The sequence below is a fragment of the Camelus bactrianus genome, chromosome 20 (genome assembly GCF_048773025.1).
Source record: "Camelus bactrianus isolate YW-2024 breed Bactrian camel chromosome 20, ASM4877302v1, whole genome shotgun sequence".
Taxonomy (NCBI): domain Eukaryota; kingdom Metazoa; phylum Chordata; class Mammalia; order Artiodactyla; family Camelidae; genus Camelus; species Camelus bactrianus.
Genome location: NC_133558.1, coordinates 23,468,043 through 23,495,614, shown reverse-complemented (window position 1 = coordinate 23,495,614; position 27,572 = coordinate 23,468,043). Strand labels below are relative to the sequence as shown.

Sequence of the window (27,572 nt, the reverse complement as noted above, 5' to 3'; positions counted from 1 at the left end):
ATATTCTCTCTCAGTCTCTCTCTCCCCCTTCCTCTGTCATCTTTCCTCACGGCATGTGGGTGGGAGCTGTCCCCATCAGAGTCCCATTCGAGGCCACGAGACCTGTATCGCTTCAGCACTCGGAAGGGCTTGCGATTGGTTTCATGGTCTGTGGTCTCTGTCTTTTTGAAATCCTCAACACTTTTTCAACTTAGGACTCTCTGTTTGCATTTGTCACTGGGCCTTACACATCGTGTCACCACCCTGTGGTGCCACAGGCAGCTGCCAGTGTCTCTCCACAGATCCTTACCCAAGGCTTGGTCTTTGACGGGCACTGAAGACAGGGCTGGGTTGCCCCTCTGCCTGATTAGAGAAGGTCCGAATGCCAGTGATGGCTCCCCTCCTGTGAGAACCTGAGATTGTACTTATCTGCAGATGGAATTACTGTGTCAGAGGGTAGTTTCCCGCACAATGTCCCGCTTGGCTGTCTGCCCCTGTGCTTCCATCTGCCTTTAAAAAAAATTGTGATGAAATATACATAACATACAATTGACCATCTTAACCATTTTTAAGTGTATAGCTCAGTGGCATTAAGTACGTTTACATTGTTATACAATCATCTCCACCATCCCTCTCTAGAACTTTTTCATCTTCTCAAAGTGATACTCCGTACCCATGAAACAATAACTCCCCATTCCCTTCCACCTAATTTTATGATTTTTTTCTGTATGTCTCTTTCCAACTACACTACGAACTCCATGAGGGTGTGGGTTGGGGGGTACTTATTCACCTCTGAATAAGGAGGAGCATGTATGATGCGCACAGGGCTTGGAGGAGATGGAGGAGATGGCTAAGAAAACAGTTTTGTTAAATAAATAAAAAATATGAGATATAATTTAACCCTTGTTTGAAGCCTGGGCTGGTTCTTGGGCTAATAAATTCTCTAAATTCAGTGTTGAGTCAGTGCCCAGCACATAGCTGGATCCAAAACCTTTTTGCTGACAGTATGAATAAAGCCTTAATAACTCTGCTACTGATAATAAAATATTGGCCCTTAACCAATACAGAAAGGACCTAGGAAAGTGCCTGGCAGTCAATACATTTTCTTCTTTTCTTTGTGAGCATTATCACATTTCACCCTACATCACCCTCTAAGGTGGCCACTCAGTTTCTGAGTGAGAAACAAACTCAGAGATGTTGTACCCCCTGCTGGAGGTCACACAGCTGGCAGATGGTTCCAGGGCTGGGAGACTTTAAAGCTCAGTGCTTTCAATATTTACTTTGTAATGCCTCCCTGTGTCAATCAACTTAAACAGGATTTCTGACATTTTTTGAATAAAACTAGTTTTTCTTTTCTGATTACAAACAGGTGTAAATTCTCTTTTTTAAAAAAAAAAATTCAAGCACTACAGAAAGTGTAAAAAAACTTCTTAGAATGTTCTGTCAAGATTCATGGCGACCCTACCCAGGGATAGCAGGATTTGAAAAACATACCCCTTAGCAACTCCTTCTGAACTTTGTCTTCAGGTCAAGGAATGTCGGTATTGCATTCAGTGACCTTTCCTTCTGAGTCCTTCCCTCTTCAGTTCTTAGGAGAGAACTGAGGAGAGTGTACAGGTGCTAAAACTAGCCCCTCCCACCCCCTTGTGTTTCCCGTAAGGGCTTGTTTTCTAGTCCATAGACTGGCCTTCCTCCAGCCAGGCCTAAGGTTGTTTTCTGAGCACTGGTTTCTTGTTGGGGTTTAGGTGTAATAAGGAAGTTGTCAAGTGAAACTGTTTTTCTCCAGGGAAGCTGAGGTAAGCCTCCTATCGCTGGGAGAGAGGGAAGCAGCTCTGGGATAGGATGACGGGGTGGTAGGGGCGGCCCCTGGACTGGCTGCCCATGCGCTCACCTCCTGGGAGAGAGGATATATATTACTCTGACCAAAGCATCTTCTGAGGCAGTCTGGAAACTGGCAGCACCTTCACCCTGAGACAGCTGGGCCTACTCCCCCTCACTGGATACAGCTTCCAGCAGACAGAGAATAGTACCTAGACGCTGCAAGCGGGTACCCGATACAGAGCCCCCGCGTCGGGAGATCCCGTCTGAAAGTGTCCTGGGACAGGAGCGACTCTCGTGGTCTGAGGTTGGTTGAATGACACTCTCTCCTTAGCAGGCTGGAGTAGTGGGTAGGTATCTTGGAGTCCTGATAGGAGGGTAGACCCTGAGTTCAGTCTCAATGCTGCGTCTAGCTTGCTGGACTTCAGTCTCTTCATCTCTAGAAAGCTAGAAAGTTCAATGATGTGATCTTGACCTGGTGTCATGCAAAAACTCTGAACTAACTTGAAGTTACAAGCTCTGAACTCAGGTCCCAGCCCTGCTGCTTACTAGCTCAGCAATCCTGAGCAAAGATCTTCACTTCCTTGGGCCTCAGTTTCCTCATCTGTAGAATGGAGGTAGCGTTACATTCCTCTCCTGCTCATTTCCCTACTGGATGTTGTAGAAGTCAAGTTACAGACTTTATGTGATGGTACATAGTAAAGGGAAACCACATAAATGGAGGTGTTGTTATTACCTATGGCTGTTATATATTATGTTATCACCTATGGTTCTATCATTTTAAGGTTCTTGTAAGCTAGACCAGGGACAGGGAGATCTTACGAAAAGAGTTCTGGTGGCCTGCTGTTCTGACAGGGATCTGAGGAGGGATCATAACATTGCATGGCCTGTGGTCTTAGATAGAGGACTGGACGGGGTCGGGATGAGGTGGGGGCACGTGCAGAGCACAAACTCTAGTGTTGGATGGAGGGGAGCCGTGGTCGTCTTTGGAGTCCTCCAGCTTTGCAAGTAATGACCTCACTGGCCCCACAAGTCGACCCCACTGCTGTATCACAGGGCCTGAGATTCCACCACTAGGGAGTTTATTCTTTTGGGTTTCAAAGGATCCTCAAAAGATGCAAATCCCTGACCTTTTGGAAAATGGGCACTAGGGGATGTGTGTTTGATGGTGACAATGAGGATCAGCAGATGGTCCAAGCCAGCCCTTTACACTGAGCTGTGGGTTGGCCCAGGCATAGTTGATACCCTCAGCGGCACAAAGCGGCTGCTAAGATGCCTCTGTGATCTGAAGTTTTGTACAAAGATCCTATTGGGCTCTGCTGTGACTCCAGGCCCCTGTCCAGGACTGGCCTCACCCTATTAATTAATTAATTAATTAATTTAGAAACTGGGGATTGAACCCAGGACCTTGTGCATGCTAAGCACACACTCTACCACTAAACTATACCCTTCCCATTGGCCTCATGTTTTGAAGTGAAGAGGGACCAGCTGAGGAGTACCCAGGGATGGGTGCCCAGGCAGGGGACTGGTCCAGAAGCAGTGTGACTTGGGGAACCACCTAGACACATGGGCCTTTGGGTGATGAACTGAAACAGAGAGTACTTAGGAAGTGAGGTGACCTCTCCTCAGGTGTGAAGGACTGCTGCCTGCCGTGTCAGCTCAGTCTAAGGAGGACTGTCCTTAATTCTCAGTAGCCAGCAGTGGGATGTTCTGGCTTGAAAGTGGTGAGTTCCAACTGCAGCAAGTGTTCCAACAGGGGGTGCTAGTCTGCCTGTCGGGAATGCGGCACAAAAGAGTCCTGCCCTACAGGAGGTGGGCTGGATACTTCTCAGGTCCCTCGAGCCATCTCAGGAGCCCAGGAGGAAGGCTTTGGGCTTGAACAGGCACTCACTTTTGGGGTTCAGAGTGTCCATGGGGCCACCTGTGCTGATGAGACGCGAACATCAGCTCAGGGTGCAGCCCTTGACCCTCCAGCCCCCTGACTGGCTTCCAGCCAAGAGGTCTGTGAGCCCCACCCTATGACACCTTGCCTCTGGGACATAGGTGTCAATACCTGGGCACATGTGAATGTGTGACTCCATGCACAGGTCACAGCAGGCACGTGTGTGGACGTGATGATCTCTGGCGGTATGAGACAGCAAATTTGCTCACCTCTAAGTGCGTGTGTATCTGTGTGTGTTTATGGGATGCCACTCAACTTACGAGAGAGAAGAAAGAATTTAGAATCCAGAGAAGTGGATTCAAGCCCCACCTCTGTCCCCTTCCTGGCTATGGGACCCTGGGCAAGCAGAGCCTCAGTTCCCCACTGCCAGCCCAGCTCATTCCCAGGGCCGTGGCCAAGTTGACCTGAGATCATGGAGATAAAGGGTTGCTGTGTGGCAGCTTGCAGGTGAGCTGGTTGTGTCTGCACATATCTGTGTATCGTTTATTCATTCCTCAAACACCGAGAGCCTCCCAGGCAGCGTAGACACAGCAGGAACCAGGCAGGCTCAGGCCCTTTCTCTGGAACTTGGAGTTAGACAGGGACGGCAGACAACAAATTAGATACTCAGATAATTATCCCCTTTACACATGGGTGGAAAATTCCAGGGTGTTGTGAGTCCTTGTAAGTTTACAGTGAATGTGAGCATGTTTCTTGGTCACATGAGTGTCTTAGCAAGTTTGGGCTGTGATCACAAACTACCGTAGATTGGGTAAATTTATTTCTCACAGTTCTGGGGCCTGGAAGTCCAAGACTCAGGTACCTACAGTTTCGATGTCTGGTGAGGGCTTCCTGGTTCAGGGACCAGGCCTCTATGTCCTCACATGGTGGAAGGGGTGAGGGAGCCTTTTGGGGTCTCTTTTATAAAGGTGCTAATCCCATTCATGAGGGCTCTGTTCTCATGATGTAATCACCCCAAGGGCCCCACCTTCTAATTACATTGCACTGGGGACTAGGTTTCAACGTATGAATTGGAGGGGTACACAAACCTTCAGTCTATAGCAATGAGTGTGTGTGGGTGTGACTCTCGTCCACACACACTCTCCCTTGGAATAGCCAGCTGTTTGTTGAATATTGTGCAAAGTCCAGGGGTGGAGAAGGGGAGTGGCTCCAAGAGACTGCACAAGAGCAGTTACAGAGTAACGTTGTAATGTTCCAGGAGCATGAATTAGAGAACGGTGTATACATGAGGTCAGTGTATAATCTAGAAAATAAACCCAAAATGGCAGCATGCTTGGGAAAAACTGGCAAACTTCCTGCTCCGCAATAACTCAAGGTCAGCTCTATACACTTTTCTGGTGGTTATTGTTGTTTTTAAACACGTCACTGGTGTACATCATATCTTATCAGAAGTCCTGTGATCTGCAGGTCACTTGGGTATTTCTGAGCAGATTTGAACTTTGTTCTGAAACCCACTTTCTGCCAAGGCAATCAACAAGTTTACAAGAGCAGCTTGGTTTCCATGCAGTGAACGTTTGCTGCTTTCTGGGGGTTACTGTCTGGAAGCACGTCCCAGATAGGGTGGGATTCCCCAACAGGCAGAACCTGGGTGAAGCCCCAGGTAAAGCAGGGGCACAAAACAAGAAAAAAGAGGAAGGAAGGAGAAAGTCTTGCTTTGATGAATTCTGGACAGGCAGAATTTTACAATCAGAAAGTCTGGAAAGATTTGATTTCAGCACACATCAAATTTATGTGCCTATGTAGGTATGAGGGGGAGGTAATATTAAAACAGTCTTTTCAGGGTTTAGAGACTTTAAAAGTCTGGGGATATATCTGCCCCAGAGAGGATCTTCTAGGGTGTCTCTGGGGGTGGGTGGGTTTGCCCTCCTAGGCCAGCCACCCTCTCTCAATCCCTGGGCCTAGCACTGGAAGACAGACTCTTTGAAACATTACAGAGGAGGGGCCGCTGGGGAGGCCGGAGAGGTAGGAGGAGAGCCGAGCTGCGCTCCATCACAGCTGCCCAGAGAGGAGAGATCTGCAGGAAGATGGAAGTGGACACGGTATCAAAAGCTTTAGTATCTTGAGGGAGGATGAGGAATGGGAAGAGGCCACTGGATTTGGAGTTGAGAGGCCTGGGAAGATTGTGGAGACTCTTCACTGGGGAAACACTCTTGGATGGCCATGGTCACACATCACCCACCCCGCCTCTCCCTGCCTCTGGGGCTGCCGCAGCTGCTCCTCTTGGTTTTCTTCACCTCCCTCTGGGCTCAGGGCACTGTTCCAGGGAGAGGTTGGCCAAATCAAGGCAGTTTTCTTGAAAAAACATGGTGGAGGGAAACCAGTGCCAGGTGGAATTGTATTGATGCTCTGATTAGAAGTAGCAGTGTGTCCTTTGAATGCGGTAGGAGGACACTACGACCATCAGCCATGGTGAAAACTGTTTCCATAGCAATGACAGCTTTTTAAAAGATTACTGTGCCTCTTTTCTCACTAGCTGGGGGAAAATGCTCTCGCCCTCTGTGCAGCGGGCCCCCTGGAGCCAAGTTAGCACAGGAAGAAGAGGGGCTGAGCTGAACAAACGTGTCCTGTGTGTTTGGCTGGTTTGGTGGTTCTGTTGCCGAACAGCTTCTCTGCCAACCTCACCCAGTTTGCCCTGACCACAGGAGCATACGGAATAACCAAGCAGTGAACGTTTCTGGCTCAGCTTACTTGCATCTTAAAATCAAATTTTAAGATCGACCTAAATTTGTCTTCTCTTGAGACCCTATGGCACTAAAGAGAGAGCAACTGTCAGGGGAACAGAGCATTACTGTCACCACCACCTGCTCAAACCCAACCCCCACCCATTCTCTTTAGGGTACAACCTATATCTTGTCCATTATCATATCCCTGGCACTGAGCATACTTTCTGGTGCATAGTGAGTGCTTATTAAATGTTTGTTGGAAGAAATAAATGAGAAGAAAGAAAAAATATTTTCTTCTATGATTTCTTCTCCTTATCCCACTTAGCCCCATTTCAGAAGCACAACCATAAGGCAGCCTCTGAGGCTTTCGAAAACAATAGTCAATTTTCATATAAAATACAGATGTGTGTTGCTATAAGTGTTCATATAACTCAGATGTTTCTTTAAGGAACACTAGACAACAAATAAAGCCTTCCAAATTGCCTGCTTCTTCGTTTTCTCATTTCCTCCAATACTGTCCACATGTGGACGCCCAGCAGTGCTGCTGATACCCGATAGCTTCTGGCCATCCTCCCTAGTCCTTCCTGCCCAGACCTGTGCTTAAAGGAAGGAAGGCGTCTGGACTGTTACTGTCACCTTCAAAGCTCTCTGTATTTCCCCAGACCTTTCATTCTCTCTCTTTATGTATCTTCCTCACATTCACATGGATCCCTGCACATCTGAAATTGCAATTATACATTCTTATTTTTGCCTCTAAGCTGGAAAGAGTAATAAAGTACATTTTCATGTAATGTATCAGTTGGTAAATGCAAGAGATATAATGTAAATACATAAATACTTAATACACTAAATAATACTCAGTAAATGCATGACAAGGCTATAATTACAAATTAGAGTAGGCAATCCATAAATCTAAACACTGGAATAGGGGTTTAGAGTTATGGAATCTCTGGGAGCTCAGGGTTTAAGATTCAAGACTATATTTTATTTTTCTCTTATAATATATATTATTGAAGTATAGTCAGTTTATAATGTTGTGTCAATTTCTGGTGTTCTGCACAATGCTTCAGTCATATATGAACATACATATATTCGTTTTCATATTCTTTTTCACCATAAGTTACAGAATACAAGATTTTGAATATAGTTCCTTGTGTTATATAGTATGAACTTCTTGTTTATCTATTTTATACAGTAGTTAGTATCTGCAAATCTCAAACTTCCAATTTATCCCTTCCCACCCTCTTCCCTCCTGGTAACCATGAGTTTGTTTTCTATGTCTGTAAGTCTGTTTCTGTTTTGTAAATAAGTTCATTTGTCCTTTTTTTTTTTTTTTTTTTAAGATTCCACATATAAGTGATATCATATGGTATTTTTCTTTCTCTTTCTATTTTCCTCTTAACTTCCACCAAAGGGCAAAGAGTTTCTGAACAACTTTGGAAAAATTGGAAAGCCCTGGGAGTTTCAGGTTAAAGACACACAAGTCAAGTGCACGACCCACACCCTGGCCTGCTTAAAATGCTGCCCACGAGGAGGGTGTTCTTTTGTCTTTTCCATGGGCAGCTGCTTCATTCTGAATGGAGAACAAAAGGGTCCCTGATGCTTTAAGATGGAACTGGTTCAAATACATTTGTTGTACATTAACTACACATCTTTAGGTATTGTACAGTCTACTAAGTGTTTGTGTTATACATTTATTCCTTTGTTTAACAAGTACTTACTGAGAGCCAATGGTGGGTCGGCCTTGTTCTAGGTACTCAGGATACAAGACCTAGCAAAACAGACAAAAGGGAGGAAAAGAGGCTCAGACGTTAAACCACTAAACACATAAAGATATGTTATTTCTTAACACCGGCAGTGAGGTAAAGGCGGAGAGGGTGGGCTAATGGGGGTGCCCTGGGAGGGCCTCTACGGGAAGGTGACTTTTTAAAAGAATGAAGTAGAGTTGATTTACAATGTTGTGTTAGTTTCATGTGTACAGCAAAGTGATTCAGTTTTATATATATATATATTCTTTTTCAGATTATTTTCCATTATAGGTTATTACAAGATATTAAATATATTTCCCTGAGCTATACAGTAGGTCCTTATTGTTTGTCTATTTTATATATAGTAGTGTGTATCTGTTAATCCCGAACTTGGGAAGGTGACATTTGAGCAGAGGTCTGAAGGAAGTGAAGGAACAAATCACAGGGAGGTCTAGTGCAAGATGTTCTAGAAAGAGAGAAGAGCCAGTATGAAGGCCCTGAGGTGGAGAAGGCCTGGGGGACAGTGAGCAGGGCTGCATGAGGGGGTGGAGTGGGGTGAGTGAGAGGGGACTAGGGAGGTGATGGGGCCAGGTGGGTAGGACCTTGCAGCCATAAAGACTCTGACCTTGGGTTACTGGCAGCAGGAGAGTGTCAGGCTCTAACTTGCATTGTGAGCACCTGTGGCTGCTGAGGGGGAAGTTACTGGAAGGAGGACAAGAGTAGAGCAGAGAGACCAGTTAGGAGGTGACTGCAAGGGTCCAGGTGAGCAGAGTCGGGGCCTAGACTCGGGTGGCGGTGGAGAAGGTGGGGAGACGTGGTTCAGGTCCTGATGTGCTTTCAAAGTGGAGCCAACAGCCTTTACTGATGGATCAGATGTGGGGAGTGAGAGAAAGAGACAAAGAAGTTGGGGTGACTTCAAATGTTTGGTCTGAGCAATTGGGAGAACAGAGTTACCATTTACCAAGCTGTCTTGTGAACGATTCTTAATAGTTTGTGAGACAGACAGGCAGGTCTCAGGCATGTTTCAGATGAAGATACTGGGCCAGAAAAGCCATAGGAGCTGCCCACAGCCATGAGGGGCAGGACGTGGCCTCTGGTTCCAGCTGTAATCATTGCCTACTGCTGCTGTAACAAAGTACCACAAACTCAGTGGCTTTGTAACAATGTGAATTAATTATCTTACAGTTCTGGAGGTCAGATGGCCACAGTCCATCTGTATGGACAAGAACCAAGGTGTTGGCAGGGCTGTGTTCCTTTTGGAGGCTCTGGGGGAGCTATGGGTTCACTGCACAATCTGGGGCACGACCTTTCGTGGTTCAGTTTCTTCCTCTGAAAAACGGGAACCAAGATACCCCTCCCTCCCAGGGTTGCTGCAGAACTTAAATGAGACAACAGCTTTGAGAGTTGATATTACTCACTTTAACGGGTAGGTTGGATGGGTGCGCCAGTCAGCACTGCTAGCTCACCTCGGCAGTCTCCGAGGCCTCTTCTAAGGGAGCTGTCTGTTTTGGTTGCAGTGCAATGGAACCTCTGCGGGGAACGAAAAAGCTTCTGTCAGGGAGGAGAGCCAGGTCTCTGGACAGGCCGCAGAACCCCAGGAAGGATTCAGAGTCGTGGGACTGCCAGTGCCTTTCCTTGCCCACCACCCCCTCCAGGAGGATGCTTTGCCGGACAGCCAGTGATGGGACCAGATGTCCTAAGAGCCCAGCTCAGTCTGTGGAGGCTCAGGGCATCACGGCCACAGCCCTTAGCCCAGAGGAGACCAAGGAGTTTCTCCCCAGTGAACAGGGGCCCCCACAGGACACCAAGAAGGACAAGGCCCAGTGGCGGCCCCAGCAGGGGTGGCTGAGGACCATGATAAACTTCTTCCTCGGTTCAGGCCCTGAGGAGCCCAAGGAGAAGGCCAGCAAGAAGGAGAAGGGGAAGGAGGGCCTCCCGCCCACAGAAACCCCCGAGGCACTGGGGGAGCCAGCTCCCAGGAAGAAATCTCAAAAGAAGGCCAGCCGCAAGAAATACAGTCACAAGAAACATGGTGCTGAGGAAACCAAGGCGGCCCAAGATCAGGAGGCCGGAGGGCAAGAGGCCAACATGGCTGCTGCCTCACACTGCGAACAGGCCGACCTGGGCCCAGCAGCTGGGGGTGAGCAGATGCCTGTTTTTATGGTAACCCCAGCACCCCACCCCCCACAAGGGCTAGAGTGCTCTGAGCTGGCTCCTCAAACCTCTCAACAGAGGGCATGTGGAAGGTGGGTCACTGTCAGGGACACCACTACAGTGAAGCTTCTCTGAGGTATAACAGCACCATGGCTGAGAGCTTGAGGTCAAACCCCAGTTCCACCACTCACTGGCTGTGTGACCTGGGGCTGGCTTGACTTTTGTTTCTGAAAGTATACAGTGATACAATAGAGATCCTAGCAGTTGCTGTCTCATGGTGGGGCTGTGGCCCAGAGCTGGCACATGGGACGTGCTCCATAAATGATAACTGCTATCGTTAAGTACTCTGGTTCAAGGAGCATGGACAAGGGAGAAATAGAAAGGCAGGGAGGAGGCAAAGAGGGAAGCCCTAGCCTCAACATTAGTTTATATATGAGGACTGGTGGTGGTTGCCAGGGAAGTAGAAAGGGCCGGCTGCTGGGGTGCTGATTCTAGACTTGGCTCCATTGGGAATAAACTTGCTGTGTGACCTAGAGCAAGCTGCTGCCCCTCTCTGGAACCTTTGATTATTTGCAAAATAAGGGAGCTGGTCCCTAAGATGCCTTCCTTTTCTGATGCTTAGCATCTTGGAGTTGAATATCCTACAGGGAGCTGGAGGAAGATAGAACTTTGCCCTGTAGAACTCAAAACTCACCATGTTTTTAACAGGGAGGCGAGACCCAAGGAAGATTCAGGATATTTTGGGGAGTGGAGAGAAGGATGTCCTGGCTGAGGCAGCCTCTTTTCAAATGGAAACCTTGGTGTGTTTCTGATTTTTTGATTATGAATGTCACTGATACCCACACATTCTCACTTTCATCTTTATTCCAGGTGAGGAAGTTTCTGATCTCCACCAGTCCTTGCTCCTCAAAGGCAGGGGTGCTGGCATCCGGGAAGTTTCTTCCGAAGCCACAGTTCACCAGTGGGAAGAGGAGCTTAAAAAGCCTGACAGTGAGTCAGAATCTGCTTAGTGGCCTCTTTGTGTGCAGCTGGGGGGCAGACATTCCCAAATGAGATGGATTGCTCTGGATGACTGCTTACACTTTGGATGGTGATTCTCAAAATGCATGTGCTGATCTCCCCCTTTTGGTGCTCTGGTCACGTTTATGTTAGAGTTTCACAGAAGGGAGCCTCAGGAATTAGACTGGCTGCTGGCAAATGCTCCTGCCTTGTGTGTTAATGAGCATGGGACTTTTTTTTATATAAAGAATATAGTACATATACACACACATATATACATACATATTTAAAAATATAAAGAGTGGAAAGGATAGTTCTACACACACTCACAATTGTTAAAAGTTGGCCATATTTGCTTCGTGCGTGTGTGTGTGTGTGTGTGTGCAGGTTTGTTACTGAACCATTTTGAGTAAAATGATGCTTCATACTTAAATGCTTAAGCACACATCTACAAGAAGTAAAGGCAGTCTCATACACACCCACAATCCTGTTATTGCCCCTAATAAAAGCAATAGTGCTCTATTAATCTAATTCCCTATGATGAATGGGCATATTTTAAAAGATATGAAATGGAGGAGCTATGCATGGGTCAGAGAACAACTTAAAAGGCATTTAATTGGTTTTTTGCAGGACATTTATTTTACATGTTAATGGTTTTCTCACAGGAGAGGGAATTGGCTGGTAGACCCAGTTAAGGGAAAAAAGACCCACAAGATTCAAAAGTGAGAGAGGGGTGAGGGAGGAGACTGAGGGGTGGAAAAACCTGCAGACAGCCTGAGAAGAGGGAACCTTGTTTGCACATTTTTTGGTGTAAACTGATCAGCTGGCAGCTAGCAGAGTCCACTTTGGATACATTGTCTTTGAGCAGGTTAACTGGGGTATCAAAGAAGACTGTTTATGTTGTTTGTGGCTTCTCTGTAAAGACTTAGGAGTGTGGTTGAGGCACCAACGTGGCAGGCTAGCTGTGTCATGCTTGCTGGAGTGCCTCTGTCCACTCTAGAAAGTTGCCAGCCGTAGGTCACACAGCCGGTGAGTGGCGGAATTGGGGCTTGACCTCAAGTTCTCAAGCTCTGTCTTTACCATTTCCCCTGCTAGAATTTTGTAAGTTGGAAAATCAACATTAGCTTTGAAAGTATTTCCAAGCACATTTGATGGTCTGATTTCTGAGGGAAGCAGGACAGAGATTTTGATCTGCCTTCCATAGGGGAAGAGATGAAGACCCAGAGACGTTAAGAAACTTACTCAAGGTTACACAGCTTTCTGAACCCAAAGCAGATATTTACAGATCTGTAAAGTTCAAAGGAAATAGTGGGACACAAGTTGAATGCTTGAGGGACTGACTTGAAACTTCCCGCATAAAATTTCATACTTTGGCCTAGTACCCTTCCCCATGGATCCTCTAACCCTCTCACAGAAGGACCATCCCCTGGGATGTGATGCCTCCCCCACCTCCATCCCCCGACCCCCTGCCTTCTGTGGCCTAAAGGAGCTGTTTTAAGAGGACCTTCATTTAATACAGAAGGCTCAAGTAGGTCTCAGTAGTCCAAGACAGTCTTTAGAAAGAGTTCCCTTTGAAGCTAGAAAGATTAACCAGGTGCATTCATTTCTTCCAGAGGATGCTATCATCCAGAAGATTGTGGAATTGCTCCAGAGAGTGGGGGACCAGTGGGAGGAAGAGGTGAGGAGCAAACTGTCTGCACAGATGCTGCCTTCCCTCCCCCTCCTCCTCGCTCCAGCCCCAGCTGTCCTTCCAGGCCTTAGTGTTCCCCTTCTCTGGGTTCTGTCACCTCCCTCACCTGGGGCCACCCTGAAGCCCTTGGTTGCTCCTCAGTTGCTTCTTAGGGAGCTTCCCCCTCTCCTCAAGGTCAGGGGCCTGACTCAGTTTCTCTAATCTCCCCCACAGCAGCGTCAAACCCCTCAGCCAGAGGTGGCTCTGCAAAACCCAGCACTAGTCTTTCAGAAGAAATCCCAAGAGAAAAAGTCTAGCCTCAAGAGAGCCTTTTCTCTTAAGAAATATGGCTCCGAAGAGCCCAAGAGAGCGGGGGCTGCAGATGTTTCCAGCACAGAGTCCCGGCCACCCAAGAGACCCAGCTTTCTGCCCATGTGTGTCGGGGGCCATCGGCTCTCCAGCTCCAGCAGCCCTGGTGAGCAGGCTCACAGTTACCATAGCAACACCACAGCTGCCTCCAGCTCTCCAACCTTCCTCAGGGCTAGAATTGGCCATTTTAAGAGCTGCCATCTCAGTTCTGACTTTTGCTCTGCCCTGAGCAGTGTGGGGAGGGCTGTGTGGAGGAGAAAAGGGATAACAGAAGGTCACCTCCTCACATGAAGCCTTACCATCTAGGCAATCCAGCTAAGCCCCCAATGGAAACTGTGTTCAGGGATTCCCCTGACCATCCTCATCTCTCCCCAGCCTGAGCTTCCACCCTGGTAGAGGGTAGCATGTGCGGTAAGGAACTGGAGCTTAAGAGGCAGGATATCCGGGTTTCGAGCTGTACTTTCTGTATCATTCCCCCTCTTGTGCCTCAGTTTCCTCGCCTGTAAAACAAGACACTTCCCTGCTGTGTGTCTATACTCAAGTCAGTCCTCACAGCCATTATATGAAGTACACCTTATTATCCCCATTTCACAGATGAAGGGACTGAGGTTTAGGAAGGTAAAACAATGTGCTAATGGGTAGTCACATGGCCCATCAATGATGGAGCTGGAGCTACAGGGAGAGAGGGTCATTCTGGGCATCAGGGAGGAACAACAGCCTAGCAGATCATCCTGGCAAGGGGAATTTACATTTTAAAAGGAGGAGGCAATCTTTAATTCCAAAGAGTAGATCCCCAGGGGTCGGATTTCAGGCCACAAAGGGAGATATTTTCAGGCAAGGGGATTCTGGCTGTAACATGTTAATTTGTGCCAGGGCATCAGGCCTTTAATTCTCCAAGCTAAGAGGGTGGAGGGATGAGGCACCACGAGAGGGAGGAGAGGGGAGCAAAGCCCAGGAACGCCCGCTGTGTAGACGTGCAAATGGATTAGAGAGCTTGGTCTTCAGTAGTCAGAGCCATGGCCCTACCCAGTGGCTCCCCTCCACCCAACCAAGGCCTTTGTGTACACTAGCCACAGAGTGCATTCTGGCATCTCCGCTAACTTCTGTGCATTAGTTAACACCGTCAGACTGACAAAGCACACCCACCATTTCCTCTTGCTTCTCAGGTGTGGAAGAACCTGAAGTCCAAGAGGCTTTGTCTTCAGTCGATGTGGATCACAGTCCCTTCCAGCTTTGCACCCCAGCAGGATGCCGGGGACCTGAAGAGAATCTGCAGCGGGACAGAGCCTCGGAATTCAGTCAGTACCCTCTCTCCTTTTCTCAGAGGCCCCTTGGAAAACATCTGGCCTGACTCCTCCACTTGCAGAAGAGAAAGTGAACCAGAGAGAGGCAGCGACCTCTCCTTACCTCCCTCTGAGCTCAGCAGGCTGGGGAGGCAGTGCAGGGTCCAGAGCACAGGCCCCGAGCCAGACTACTGTTACTTACCCTGTCTGAGCCTCAGCTGTAAAACCACAGGAGTGATGAAACCTCTTTGGGGAGGCCAACATAAGGAGATGCAAGGAAAGGGCTCAGATGGTATGATCTTTGGGGCCTGGATTTGAATTTAGGCTCTGACCTCTTCCAGCTGTGTAAACTTGGACAAGTTATATCATCTCTGGTCTCAGTTTCCTCATCTGTAAAATGGGGACAATAACAGTACCTACTTCCTAGAGTTGTTGGAGGCTCTAAATGAATCAATGACAATAAAGCATTTTGGGCAGTACCATGAGCAGCTAATAGATGTTATTTGCTGCCATTTATTATGATTATTATTGTTGTTTTGTAGCCCAGCTTGAGAACACAGCCCCAGAAGAAGTAGAGAGGATAGGAAGTGGGGTGGGGACCCCAGGAGAGAAGCTGAACCAATGGGAGCTGCCATCACTGTTATTATTCTTCTATCATTGGCAGAGTCATGCCTAGAATCTTATAATCACCGTCAGTTCTGTGTCTGAAGATCAGCTTCCCCTGCGCCCCCTCACCCCCATTCTGCCGTGTTTGCTTTTCACAGAAAATGTGCCCTGAAGGGGAATTGAGAAGGGCCCTTCTTCTACTTAGAAGAGGGGGAAGGAGTAGGGTGCAGGAAATTGTGGGGACCAGGGCTTTCCAGATGGCCTGGAGGCACCTTCCCCTGGAGGCAGTTTTCCTCACACCTAACATGGCACATCTGGGCTCACAGTGGTGAATGGATAAGTGGACAGGTTCCCATGAAACCAGCTGTGCCCTCAGGCCACTTCTGAGGAATCTGTGGTCCCCATGGGTTGGGTCTAGGACAACCTCAAATGCAAGCTCATTAGCGCCCCTCCCTGGAGATCTGTGAGAATCACCCAGGGAGCCACTGGGCCCTAGGAAATGAAGACTGATCATAGAAGAGCTTCCCTCAGCACTCAAGTGTGAGCAACCACTTCGTTCTTTTCTAGAAGAATTTATCCAGAAGATCATTGCCCTACTCCAAGATGCAGAGGAGCAGGGGGGAGATAAGGTGAGGAAGATGTTCCCCATGTAGACCCTGACCCTCACTATGGACACCCCCACCCCCACCCGGCACAATAACTCCCCTGCCCCTCCCCCAGTTCCACATCTTGCCAGAGCCTGGTTCCAGTCTCTCCTCCTCCGAGCCTCCCCCGGCCGCTGCTGGCATACTTGTTTCCCCAGCTCTAAGCATCAACCCCTCTTCTCCCTGGGACACATCCTCTGGTTCACAGTGGGTCTCTATTTGTTTCAGGGGCTGCTGGTCTTTTTCCTCAGCTCACTTGTAATCTCCTCAAAGGCAGGGGTCCTGACTCAGTTTCCCTTATCTCTCCTGCAGCAACTTCAAGTCCAGGAGCCAGAGGTGACTGTAGAAAACCTGGCCCCTGCCTGCAGGAGGAAATCCCAAGAGAGAAAATCCAGCTTCAGAAAAGCCTTTTCTCATAAAAAACATAGCTCCAAGGAGCCCAAGAGAGTCGGGGTGGGGGCTGCAGGCGCTGCCAGCCCAGAGTCCCGGCTGCTTAAGAGGCCCAGCTTTCTGCCGCTGTGTGTTGGGGGCCATCGGCCCTCCATCTCCAGCAACCCTGGTGAGCAGGCCCGGGGTTGCCGTGGTAACAGAGGCTGCCTCTGGCCCCAGGCTTCCTCAGGGCAGGGTTGGCCAGCTGTGTGGTGTCTGAGCAGAGTGAGGGTGTGTGGGAGGGCTGTGGAGAGGAGAAAGCGGGCTGGTTGCCAGCCAGGACCACTCCCCAATACCACCTACCCTGCACTCACCACATTTAAACACCTAAAAACAAAGGTGGTGTGAGAGCAGTGCATCTGTTCATCAGCTACATGCATCAGAATCACCTGGAAAGCTGAAAGAAAAACAGAGACCCAGGTTTGATGAAGTAAGATACGGCCTGGGCCTGTTTCCTCACTACACCGAAGCATGAGAACCACCGGTGTACAACAATTCCCCTGACATTTACGGACGGCCTGCGGCGTGCCACTTTCATATGTATTATCTCATTTAGCCTACTTAATCCCTGTGAGGTCAGTCAGTCCTCTTACTTCCATCTGACAGACGGAAAAATGTTCAGACAGGCTAAGGGCTCAGCAAGCCTCGCAGAGTTAAAGGGGACGGGGGCTTACTTGGTGGGGCCTGTTGGCAGGCCTGCTTGTTTTCCTCCCAGACTGTGAGGAGGACAGAGGGATGGGTGGAAAAAAGAAGAATGAGACTTTTGGGGGGCCAAGGAGCGCTGTGAACCCCTCTGAGGCAGGTCCAATGGGGCTAGGGGTTCCCTGAGGAGCCTGGGAAACCAGGACCCCTCTGAAGCCAGTGCCTTTGGACAGCTTCTTGTCAGAACCTGGGTTCAGTGATGTGCTGGTGGATTTGAAACAGGTGCAGACACACTCATACCAACTCCTTTCTGCCCTCAGATCTGGAGGATCTAGAGTTCCATGAGCCCTCGCCTGCAGAAGGGGAGCCAGATGGGTCTTCAGAAGTACCCACCCAGGCCAGAAGCCACAAGCCAGAAGCGGGACCTCAGCGAGGTGGAGCGAGTGAATCCAGTTAGTGGCACCTTCCTCTTTTTGGGATGGTGGCCCCGGGGCTTCCCTTTTGCATGGATTTTACAGGTTGAATCCTAGTAGGGAACTGGGAAAGAGGCTGACGAATATCTCAGGAGACTCTAGAAGGGCAGGGGGGAAGACACGGTTGGTCTTTGAACTGGGGCTGTTGGGGCAGAGTTGCAGGTGGAGAGCCTTCTTTAGGTAAAGAAAACCTGTCTATTCTGCAGGATATAAATTCATACCCTCCCCCCATCTCATTACTTTGCCTAAATTGTTTCTTATAAAATTCCTAGCTTGCTCAGGGTCTCACAACCAGTGGTGTACTGGCCACAAGCGCTGGGCAGGGGCAGAGGGTCAGGGGGAAGCCCTGATTTGTAGCAATTGCAGATTTCTGCGGTATAAATATTTTCACAATGGCCGATTTCAAGCTGCCAACAGTTAACAAGAATGGGTCCACAAATGTTTTGAATATTTACAATTAACTCTTGGTACAAGCAGCCACTGGCGCGCTGCTGTTTATAGCCCAGGCAATGGTGCACTCTTGCTCCATCAGTAGCCATGGGGCGTCCCCTCCCTGCATTCAGGTTAGCTGTTCCTGGTCCCAACTCCCATTCCTGATCACACTACTCTGTAGCCTAGGTAAGGACATTGGGAGGTCTCAGTTTCCTCATCCATCAAATGGAGCTGAATGCAGTAACAGGTGAGGCTCAGCAGGCCAAAGTCCCTTCTATTTCGATAAAGCAAACCCAGATGAAGCTCTCACATTCTACCCTAGTTTAGGGGAAGATTTTTGTTTGCTCTTCATAATTAATCTCTGTGCTGTGCTTCAGAGACAAAATACTGTCTGTAGTCAATGGATGTGTTATTGCAGAGCTTGTCAACAGTCCCTCAGTCCTTCCTTATTTTCCTTAGAGGAGCTGATCATCCAGAAGCTGGTGGCCCTTCTCCAAGAAGTGGATGGCCAGTTAGGGGACCAGGTGAGGACTGACTCCAAGTTCAATCCCCACCTCTGCATCCGCGTGACTATGGCATGTCCCTTAACCTCTGTGAGTCTCTGTTTTCTCTTTTGCAAAATAGGGGATAAATACCTACTTGCCAAGGTTAGTACATATACAGAAAATGCCAGACATATGGCAAATGAGAAAAATATTAGTTTAAATGAATATAAACCTCATGTAGCTCCCCCTGCCAGCCAGGACCTCCCCTAGTCCAAATCCTCCATGAAGTTCAGTCCGGGAAGCCTCTTTCCCCAGGTCCAGGCTGCCGGTCCCTCTGATCTTGTCGTCTCCTATCACTCTGCCTTGGCACACAGTTCAGCATTTACATGGTCTCCAATTCTTTCAAGCATTTAGATTTTCCTCCCCTACTAGATAGCCTATAACAGAAGGTTCCCTGCCTTTGAAAACCTTGCAGTCTACTTGGAGAGACCTACACAGATCACTTAGGAAGAGGTGTCAGGAGTGAGGGCAAGTCACAGATGAGTAATCAGTGTAGCAGATGCAGTTGGTTCCTCACCTTAACACCACCTGGCCCAGCTCCTGACGGCCAGCACCTGCATCCTTTTGCCTGAAGACTGGCCCCCAGAGCCATTTTAACACCCAGGTGGTAGGCCAGAATGAGCACTGTCCACCTCCCCAGGAGCAGCCCTCAACCAATGGCAGATGGGAGCTGGTGTATACATATCCTACTCCCTTGCCCCTTGGGGTGATAATTCTGAGCAGTGTGCTCTACATGGGCTCCCAGAGTGCCCTGAGGGGATCAGAAGCTGCCGTCCCATTTTTGTCCCAGGTCTCCATTCCCTCATCCATGTTTGCCAGGATCATTTATCACATAAATGAGTTGCATCCGAGTCCTGGTCTCTGGGTCCACCTCTGGAGAACCCAACCTCAAACATTTAGGTATTAAGATGAGGAGGCTTAGGGTGGAAACTGAAATCATCCAACATCCACTCTGCCCAAAACATTACATAAACTATCTCATTTAATCCCCTCCCCCCAGCAACAATGGTGGTGGTAGGGATGTTATTACTTCCATCTTACACATGACCAAACAGAGGCTCAGAGAGTTCACACAGCTAGTAAATGCGATTTAAACATCTATTATCTAAATCCAAAAACCTGCATTTTTTTTCTCCCCTCTGTGTTCAGCTGCTTGGAGCTGAACCTTGCAGAACAGATTCTGAAAGGCTAGCGGTGATGGAGGAATTTAACAAGGGATGCTTGTCTCAGGGATGATGAGGCGCCCAACCTGGCTGTATGGAGTTGGGGGAGGGGGCAACTGGTGGGAGGGAGCCACCTGCCAGCAACACTGATGGCCTGCTTTCATTTCTGCTTGCAGATCAGGCGACACCCCAGCTTTAAGAAATTTTTTTACAAGCTCTCAGACTCCTCCCTCAGAAAGCTGCTAGCCACCCTGCGCAGCCAAGAGACCCCTTCCACCGAGTCAGACAGGAACCTCACCAAGAGTCCCTACCCGTTTGTCTTTGGCCTGGCTAACAAATGTCCTGGCAGCAATTGCAACGTCGCCCTCAGCCTCGTGGGCCTACACTACAGGCAACCCAGTTATAGCCAGTTCCCATATGGGGAGGCCAAGCAGGTGAGAAAGGGCAACTGGACACTAAGGGTAACAGGCTCACAATCACCACAGGATCTCCTTACTGTCCTCTCCCCTCCCCTGCTCAGTTCAGGACTTTCAGGTTCCAGCTCAAATGCCACCTCCTTATGGAGGCCTTCTGAGACAACCACAGTGGACTTTTTCATTTCCAAAACTCTCTCTGGCTTTATCTGATAATTAAAGCACCTTCTTTATTTGGCTCTGATCTCCAGTTTGGATATGCCTTTTCAAACTTCTAGATATCAGTATGGAATATTGGACTGGTTACTATCTTAGCTCACCCTCTTATTTCTTGGGTTCTGCTGCTTGCCTTCCCAAATTGAGACTGTCATAAAAAAAAAAAATAAGAAGAAGAAGAAGAAAGCGAAGTAAGATTACATATCAAATAAGGGATGGCTGAGGTAGATGAGAAGGATCCCTGGGCTGTTTGGTTCTGGAAGGCTTCCAAGAAGCCATCCTTCACTGACCGTGCCTTGATTGATTACGAAGAACCGCTCTTCTGCTGTCACTCACTCTTTTGATTGGTTTCATGCTTTTCCTAATAACCCCCGTTCCCTGAGGCTCTGGGATGGTCCCTATAGAGATAATACCTATCACTATTTTTTTTAATCTGAGTTTTCTGGTGGACTCTGATAAAATTCTCCCCACCCTTTTCAAATTCACTTAAATGACCAGATCTATAGTGCAGAAACTACTGAGTGAAGTTGTGATTTTCAAGGAATGAAATGTCCTGTTGGTGTTGGACAAATAGGATCAGAACTTCTATATCCAGAAGGTCCCCTGGGAAACCAGACTTTTATTGCAATGGTGTCACCATCACTCAAACTCTTAGACTTCCCCTCCTGGAATTACTTTTAGAAGCCATGTGACACATCTCTCAAGAAAGCTTGTCTTACTTCCTGATACTTGAACTTTTCATTTGAATGGTCTGTCCTACATTGGCTTGTTTTCCTGGTGGGAGCTCCTCGTAACCTTAGACCTCTCGTTTCTCAGACTCATTGTCCTCTCCTAGAGAATGAGGATAATTTGCCCTCCAAGATGGGTTAAGTAATAGCTTACAGAGGGATCTGAGTTCTTTGTGAAAGATATTAGAGACACTTCAGCTCTGACATCTGCAGTAGCCCTCACTCCATCTACTGGTTTTACTACTCATTCATTTATTCACTCATTCATGTGACCAGTGGACATTCAGAGCCTCCTATGTGCCTAGCTGTGCAAGGTGCCATGAGGGCTGGTGGAAGGTTCAGCTAGTGGAAAAGACAGAACGTTCACTGATGACAAAATTAAATATCAATTAAATGCCAAATTAGCAAAAACTGAAGTCAATAAAGCAAGTTGGTTCTGGGAACCTTCCAGGAGGTAGCAGGCATTGATTTTGACCTTTGAGGATGGAGAGGCTGTAGATGGGGAGAAAGGAAGAAGAGGACACTGCTGGCAGGAAGTACTGTGTGAGTAAAAACCCAGAGGTGGAAACCAGTGGGTTCATGAGAAGTCTGCTGTTATCAGGGTGGGACCCACACATAATTGGGCTATGGTTAAAACCTGTGTTCTTTTTTCATCCCAGAACATCACAAGCTCTCAGACCCAAAGTCCAGATTGAAAACTGTGCTTTGCATTCAAGTTCCCGCAAACTATCCAAACTTTGGCGGCTTTAGCCAGGAAACCCTGAAGATGCTCTGTGATGTCCCAATCCAGTGCTGCATAGACAGGACTGAAGACAACAGCTGGCAGCCATTCTGTATTCATGCATCATTGTGGGCTTCTTGAGACAGAGAATGCACAGTGTTCTTCCACAAACCTGGAGTCAGAGGCCGTTGGAGGACATAGCGTTGGACTGGGATTTAGGAGACCAGGATTCCACCTGCTGATCTGTCCCAAACTTGCTGCAAGACCTTGTACATGTCCCATGTCCCCTCTTTTCTCCAGACCTTGGATTCTGGGCTGGATTAGTGACCCATCAATGAGCTGGAGGCAGTCTTTAAGTACTGACCAAATGAATAAATGGACGAATGAGTGAATGGACAAATGATCGAGAGGAAGAACCCCTGAGATCCAGACAATTCTGCTAGGCATTCGCTGGGAGGCCTTGGTCCTCAACCGGAATTGTGCAACCAGTGGTTCTAACTCTGAATTGGGAGTTAGGGAGGAAGTGGGGGAGCTACCTCGACAGTCATTGGTCCAGAGCATTGGACCAGGAGTCAAGGCCTTTGCATTCTGGGGCCAACCCTAGTGCCTAATGCCAACTTATGTGCCCTTATTTTTTTATCATGTAATTTTCATGATCTACCAGGGCTAAAAATATGCAAACATCACATAAGAGGCCTTCTGACATTTTTCAGATGTTAGTTTTAAATGAGTCTTAGTTTTAAAAATAAATTTTTGGTTAATCTCTCACCAGAACATCCACATGCACTTAACAGAAGCGTATCTATGTATAATACATAATTATCCAGTTGACCCAACAGTGTTTTATGCCCATATGAATATGTAGATCCTCCCAGGAACTCTGCAGCCTCCAGATGGGGAAGACCTATAGACTGGGGACAACTGGTCTCTCAGAATCCTTCCAACTCTGTATCCTATAATTCTACGACCAGAGAAATGTTGATGCTTTGCAGCTCTCCTATCTCATGGGGGTTTGCCAAAAGCCAGTAAAATGAATGTGAAGAGTTCTGAAATAACATAGTGCTGTGTCTATGTATGTTGTTATTTTTATTACAGCTACAGTCTGGGTAGTTTTCAGGAAATGGGGGAGAGCTTCAAGCTGGATGGCCATGGATGGTTGCAAGAGTGTGCACTGCTCAAGAGCACATACCCCAGGAAGTGCTATTCACTTCCAAGACATTGTGAATTTATAGATTTACGATGACGATTTTCCAGCTGATGGCAGTAAAGTGTCTTGAGAAAGGGGCTTCTTTTTTTTTTTGCACAAAGGTGAGGTTTTGTCTTCTACACAGCTGAACAGTTTCAACAACTTGGCTCAGGTGGACAATTTGCCATGTATCCATTATCCACATGCATGCCGACAGCTATGAACAAGGGCTATGAGGCCTTGGACATTACCTGGAACACGAGGCCATGGGGAGAGGGTGTTAAAACCTGGATGGCAAACTCATTCTTGTTACTTTCAGTAGACACTGTCTTGCTGTGTTGAACTTGTGGTGAGCACCATTAGGTGGGGCTGGGGAGGGGGAAAAACCAAGGGCAGAGAGGTCCTGGGCACTTAGATGGGACTGGCCTCAAGTCTAAGGCAACATTTTAGATTCTGAAAGTCCTTTAGTGTTATTGCTGCTTCTGAGAAGTGGTGGGGGGAGGGGGGAGGTATTTATGGATTGATTTTACATGCTGTTCAGGAACGTGGTGCCAAAATGTGAAGGATTAGAATCCGTTTTGAAATGAGGGTCAGGAACCTTCTGCACATGGTTTCTTATTTGGAATGATATTCTTTAAGCTGTATAAGTATTTGGTGAGTTTCTGATGCTGGCATCTGAGTCTCATTTTTGTACTGTTATTTGAGCAAATAAAGAAATTGATTTGCACAAAGGTCTTACTTGAATTGGATTATTCACCATGGAGGCAAAATGGGGCCACCTACCACATCTAGGCCAGTCTGATGCCTGCAAGGCTGAGGGGGTCTGCCTCCTTGTCCCTGCTGGGGGCGTCCTCTCTGAAGCTACTCAGGCATCCGTCTTTGGGGTGCCAACTCGCTGAGGCAATAAAAAAAAGTGTCCTGGGCTGATCATCAGGTGACCTGGGTTTTAGTCCAGCTGCCTGCAGGCTGATGACCTTGGAGGTAAGATACTTGCCTGCCAGACCTAACATTCTACAACTCTGTGACTCTTAAGGTGACAGTGAATTAAACATCCAGGAAAATCTGGGCCAGTCCCGATGCCACATCATCTGTCTCATTAACCCCTAAACTCTGGTGCCCAAACTCCGTCACTCCAAACAAGGATAAAAATGGGCAGAATAAAGTGCCAGGTTTTTGATCTAGAAAATGATCCAGAAAGGCATCGAAGGCCTCCTTTTTCCTCTCTCAGATACCACGTTAGTTCTTCCAGCGGCTCCCTAGGGAAGCAGAACTTGTATGCACAGCTGGTCTTCTTTTTAAAGCATGTTTCCATTCCAAACCCTTGAAGGTGCACCTTGGTGTTCTGAGGAAGGCAGGAGAGGGCAGCATTACTATTCTCATCTCACAGATGAGGAAACTGAGGCTGGGGGTGTTCAAGGTCACACAGCCAGCTACAGACAGAACCAGCCCAGGACTCCATTCTGAGAACCCCTGTGTTAGTGCCCCTCCTCCTCAACTGTCAAATCCGTTAGTTCATTTAGTCAACCAGTATTTTTTGAGCACTTACTACATGCCAGGTCTGATGCTAGCTCTGTGGGATATACTGATGCAAAAGACACAACCCCTGCCCTCGGGATGCTCATGGATATGGGAATTTTGTGCCAATAGGAATACAGGATGATGGGACAACGTGTGAGAGTGGGGTTCCCTCAACTTACGCCATAGAGGCTCAAGAGCACTGAGGTACATGGGAGACCCTGCTGCTTTAGGAACGCATTTGAAAGCTGGGCAATTGACATCAGGACATAACCGAATTTCTCACCCTGAGAAGTCAGGAGGCTTAGTGGGTGAGTCAGAGATAATGGGGTCAGGGGACAACTGGCTGAGTTGGGGTGCTAGCTGGGTTACAGAGAGGGCTGTGCTGTAGGTGTCTTTGATATGCTTGTTTAGAAGACCAAGGAGTGTCCTGGCCTTGACTTCGGTACTGGTGAGAGCTCCCAATTTCAAAGCACAGTGACTGGCACATCAGGGGAAAAAAAAATCCATTAGTGTCGGTTTAAAAAAAAAAAGGGAGGAAGGAATTATTAGGGTTGCCAAATTTAGCAGAGAAAAATATGGGTGGCCCAGTTAAATTTGAATTTCAGATCTACAACAAATAATTGCAATGCTGGGGGCATACTTATACTAAGTAATTATTCTTTGTTTATCCGAAATTCAAATTTAACAAGGTGTCCTGTATTTTTTTCTGGCAACCCTGGAACAAATGCAAGAACAATTCTCTTAATTACCTCAAAATGGGGAAAAGGGAAATGAAAGAAAATGAAGGAAAATACATAAGAGGATTTATCGATACTCATATAACATAAGAGCATCTGGGCTTTAAATTAAATTTACATGTGTCCATCTCAGGGGCCACAGTTCAGGGCTGTCTTCCACCCTGTCCACTGGAATTTGCATTCTAGGATTTGTTAAGCAAATGCACCAGAGGCCTGTGGGCAGCCCAGGCTCCCGTACTGGGCCTGGCTGGGGCTAGAGGTTATTCACACTCTGCAAAGAAGTGAGCCAAATTTTTTCTGGACAGGCTGGAAAAATTGAGGCTGAAAGTGTCTTTCTCGTGGAACATTTTCACTACAGGTGTGCAGAGGAGACAGAGTCTGCTCTCATTTGGGCTGGGGCTGGGGGTGGGAAGGCACGTGTGGCCTCCCATTTCCTCTACAATTACAGCAGGACTCGGGGAAGGCTGGGGCGGCCTGCTCAAGCCGGCCGCATCACATAATCTCTGGGGAACTTGTAATGGCTGCGAGTCAGATCAGATCAGCTCCACCAGGGTAGTCCCACGCGTGACTCAAGTGGAGTCCACTGGTTCCAAGCCAAGCCTTTAGTACGCTGTACGAACAAAAACAGACAACAGAAGAAGACACCACAGGAAACAGAAATGCCTCAGCCCTGTCTGACCCCCCCGAGTTCTGCCTTGTGGGCGAGATCCTAGGAGCTGGGTTGGGAGGAAGGCTGTGCTGCACCCTCTTCAGTGCCCATCTGTGTTGACGTCCATCTGTCTGTCCACAGGAGGGTAGTAGAAAGACCACAGGGAAGCTGGGCGGGTGTTTAGACAAGAAGGCTCCTGCCCGGGGGAAGCAGGACCCTCTAGACAGATAGGCTTGGCAGTGGGTGGCACCTCAGTCCCTGGAGGGCCTGGGGTGAGGGGAGGGTGTCTGAGAGCCACGAGGAGAAGGCTCGGCCTCACCGGCGTCAAGTTCTCTCCTGTTCCAACTCAAATTTTCTCTCTCGGCTCACAGCTTCCTAGAAAAAGGACACAAATTCATCACTTCTAAGTTCCACATCTAGGACTTCCCTCCCCTTATTTCCACTGAGAACAGTCCCCACAGTTTCATATGCCTTGGGCATCCTGAGCAAGTAGGTAAGCTGATGGATGAAAACTGGAAATCTCAAGGGTTCACTTTATTTTACAAGGGTCTTTTGCAAAAGGAGAATTCCATTTGCAGAGCAGGAGTTGATAAAAGAGTGTTTGAAACATTATTTGATGTACAAAAGTCTGGCTTTTCAGGAAGGGGAAAGAAGAAGAGTGGCCTCTAGGGTGCTGAGTACATTTGTGCAGGCTGCACACTGCACAAGGATACACTGCTGATACAAAAGGATAGGCAGCTCATAGACATATTTATTTCATATGTTATTTGTACAGTTTTCTGAATGTTATGTATACATTTTGTAGCTTTGTATGTCATTCATACAGTTTTCTAGCAGTTGGCTGTCAATTGTTCAAACAAAATCAGTCTATCACAACAACCTTCCAGCCGGCAATCAAGCTCTCAAGGAAAGGGTGCTGTTTTCTTAGTGCACAAGGCATTACATGGGCTAATGTTGGCTTTGACTGTGACCAGGAAGAGGCAGGTAGGGGCAGAAAGGAAGCTGAGCTGATGGGGCTCAGGGATCACCACAGCATCCCTGGACAGAGCAGGGGCATCCTGGGGAATTCCACATCTCAGGGCAACTGTATTCCTGGATCTAGCTGGGATGAGGCCTGTAGGTGACCCAGACTGTCTCGGAAGTGGAGAGAAGAGAGAAAGCTGGGTGGACAGAGAGGAGACCTGGATGTGAGAAGTCGAGGAAGCACATATGAAGGGAAATGAGACAAAAAGGGGGAATTGGAAGTCCTGATTTCTAAGCCTTCCTCTACCTGCTCTGTGACCCTGGGCAAGTCACTTGCCCTCTCTGGAAAACTGCAGGAAGACACCTGCAGAGTCCACCTTGAAGAAATGGGTCAGTAAAAAAATCAAAACTTGGCTTATATGGGGCTCACAGTTTGGCAAATTAGTTGATTTTACTCTTGTCTTTGGTCTAAAGTTCAATTTGGGGATAAACTCTTGAAAGTTGGGGATTGAGTTGAATTCGTCTTTGATATCCTGAGCCCAGAAGAGTGCTTGGCACTAATTAGGTGCTCAGTAAAGGTTAAGTGATTATCAATGACAATTTAATATAGCCAAAGTCTTTAAGAAACAGGCTTAACATTGGTCAGGACCTTTAGCTGAAGGTTGGCAAAGTTAGGAGCTCTACACATTGAGTCACATGGGCACCCACCTGCCTAGTCTGGTTTTTAAGTATAGTTCTATTCAGAAGCTGAGAGGTAGCTAGTTAACCTCTAGGAGTTATATAACCATAATATCTACTAATTTTTGAGTGCTATTACACACCTTCCACTCTGTGAAACAATTTACATGGTTGATCTTTTTAAACCCTCACAACAATCTTATGA

The 27,572-nt window shown here is 47.7% G+C and overlaps 2 protein-coding genes across 5 annotated transcripts in view; one reads left to right on the top strand and one right to left on the bottom strand.

The window, feature by feature from the left end:
* Nucleotides 1-1,732: 1,732 nt before the first annotated feature.
* BNIP5 (BCL2 interacting protein 5) lies at nt 1,733-23,217 on the top strand. 3 transcript variants are annotated; one of them, XM_074348573.1, is made up of 12 exons: nt 1,735-2,104; nt 9,668-10,290; nt 11,175-11,294; nt 12,917-12,981; nt 13,207-13,447; nt 14,508-14,639; nt 15,801-15,859; nt 16,187-16,433; nt 17,266-17,397; nt 18,310-18,374; nt 19,735-19,992; nt 21,575-23,217. In XM_074348573.1, the coding sequence occupies exons 2-12, from the start codon at nt 9,672-9,674 to the stop codon at nt 21,608-21,610; spliced, it is 1,974 nt and encodes a 657-aa protein (XP_074204674.1). In that variant the 5' UTR covers nt 1,735-2,104; nt 9,668-9,671; the 3' UTR covers nt 21,611-23,217. The 3 variants fall into 3 exon arrangements, with proteins under 3 accessions (XP_074204675.1, XP_074204674.1, XP_045368144.2); XM_045512188.2 differs by having other exon boundaries at nt 1,737-2,104; nt 15,798-15,859; XM_074348574.1 differs by lacking the exon at nt 19,735-19,992 and having other exon boundaries at nt 1,733-2,104; nt 15,798-15,859; nt 21,575-22,599.
* Nucleotides 23,203-27,572, bottom strand: part of PNPLA1 (patatin like domain 1, omega-hydroxyceramide transacylase) — a 64,510-nt gene continuing 60,140 nt past the window's right edge. For both annotated transcript variants that reach the window (XM_045512186.2, XM_010949010.3), the window contains exon 9: nt 23,203-26,101. In XM_045512186.2, coding sequence (XP_045368142.2) covers nt 26,051-26,101 — 51 coding nt within the window. In that variant the 3' untranslated portion in view covers nt 23,203-26,050. The remainder of the gene's footprint in view (nt 26,102-27,572) is intronic.

What these genes read in the sequence shown, in the direction of transcription:
- BNIP5 (XM_045512188.2), top strand. Translation starts at nt 9,672, where the DNA reads ATGGAACCTCTGCGGGGAACGAAAAAGCTTCTGTCAGGGAGGAGAGCC. An exon ending in GGAGCTTAAAAAGCCTGACA is followed by an intron (nt 11,295 to 12,916) that starts GTGAGTCAGAAT and finishes CATTTCTTCCAG; the next exon opens with AGGATGCTATCATCCAGAAG. An exon ending in AGGTGGAGCGAGTGAATCCA is followed by an intron (nt 17,398 to 18,309) that starts GTTAGTGGCACC and finishes TATTTTCCTTAG; the next exon opens with AGGAGCTGATCATCCAGAAG.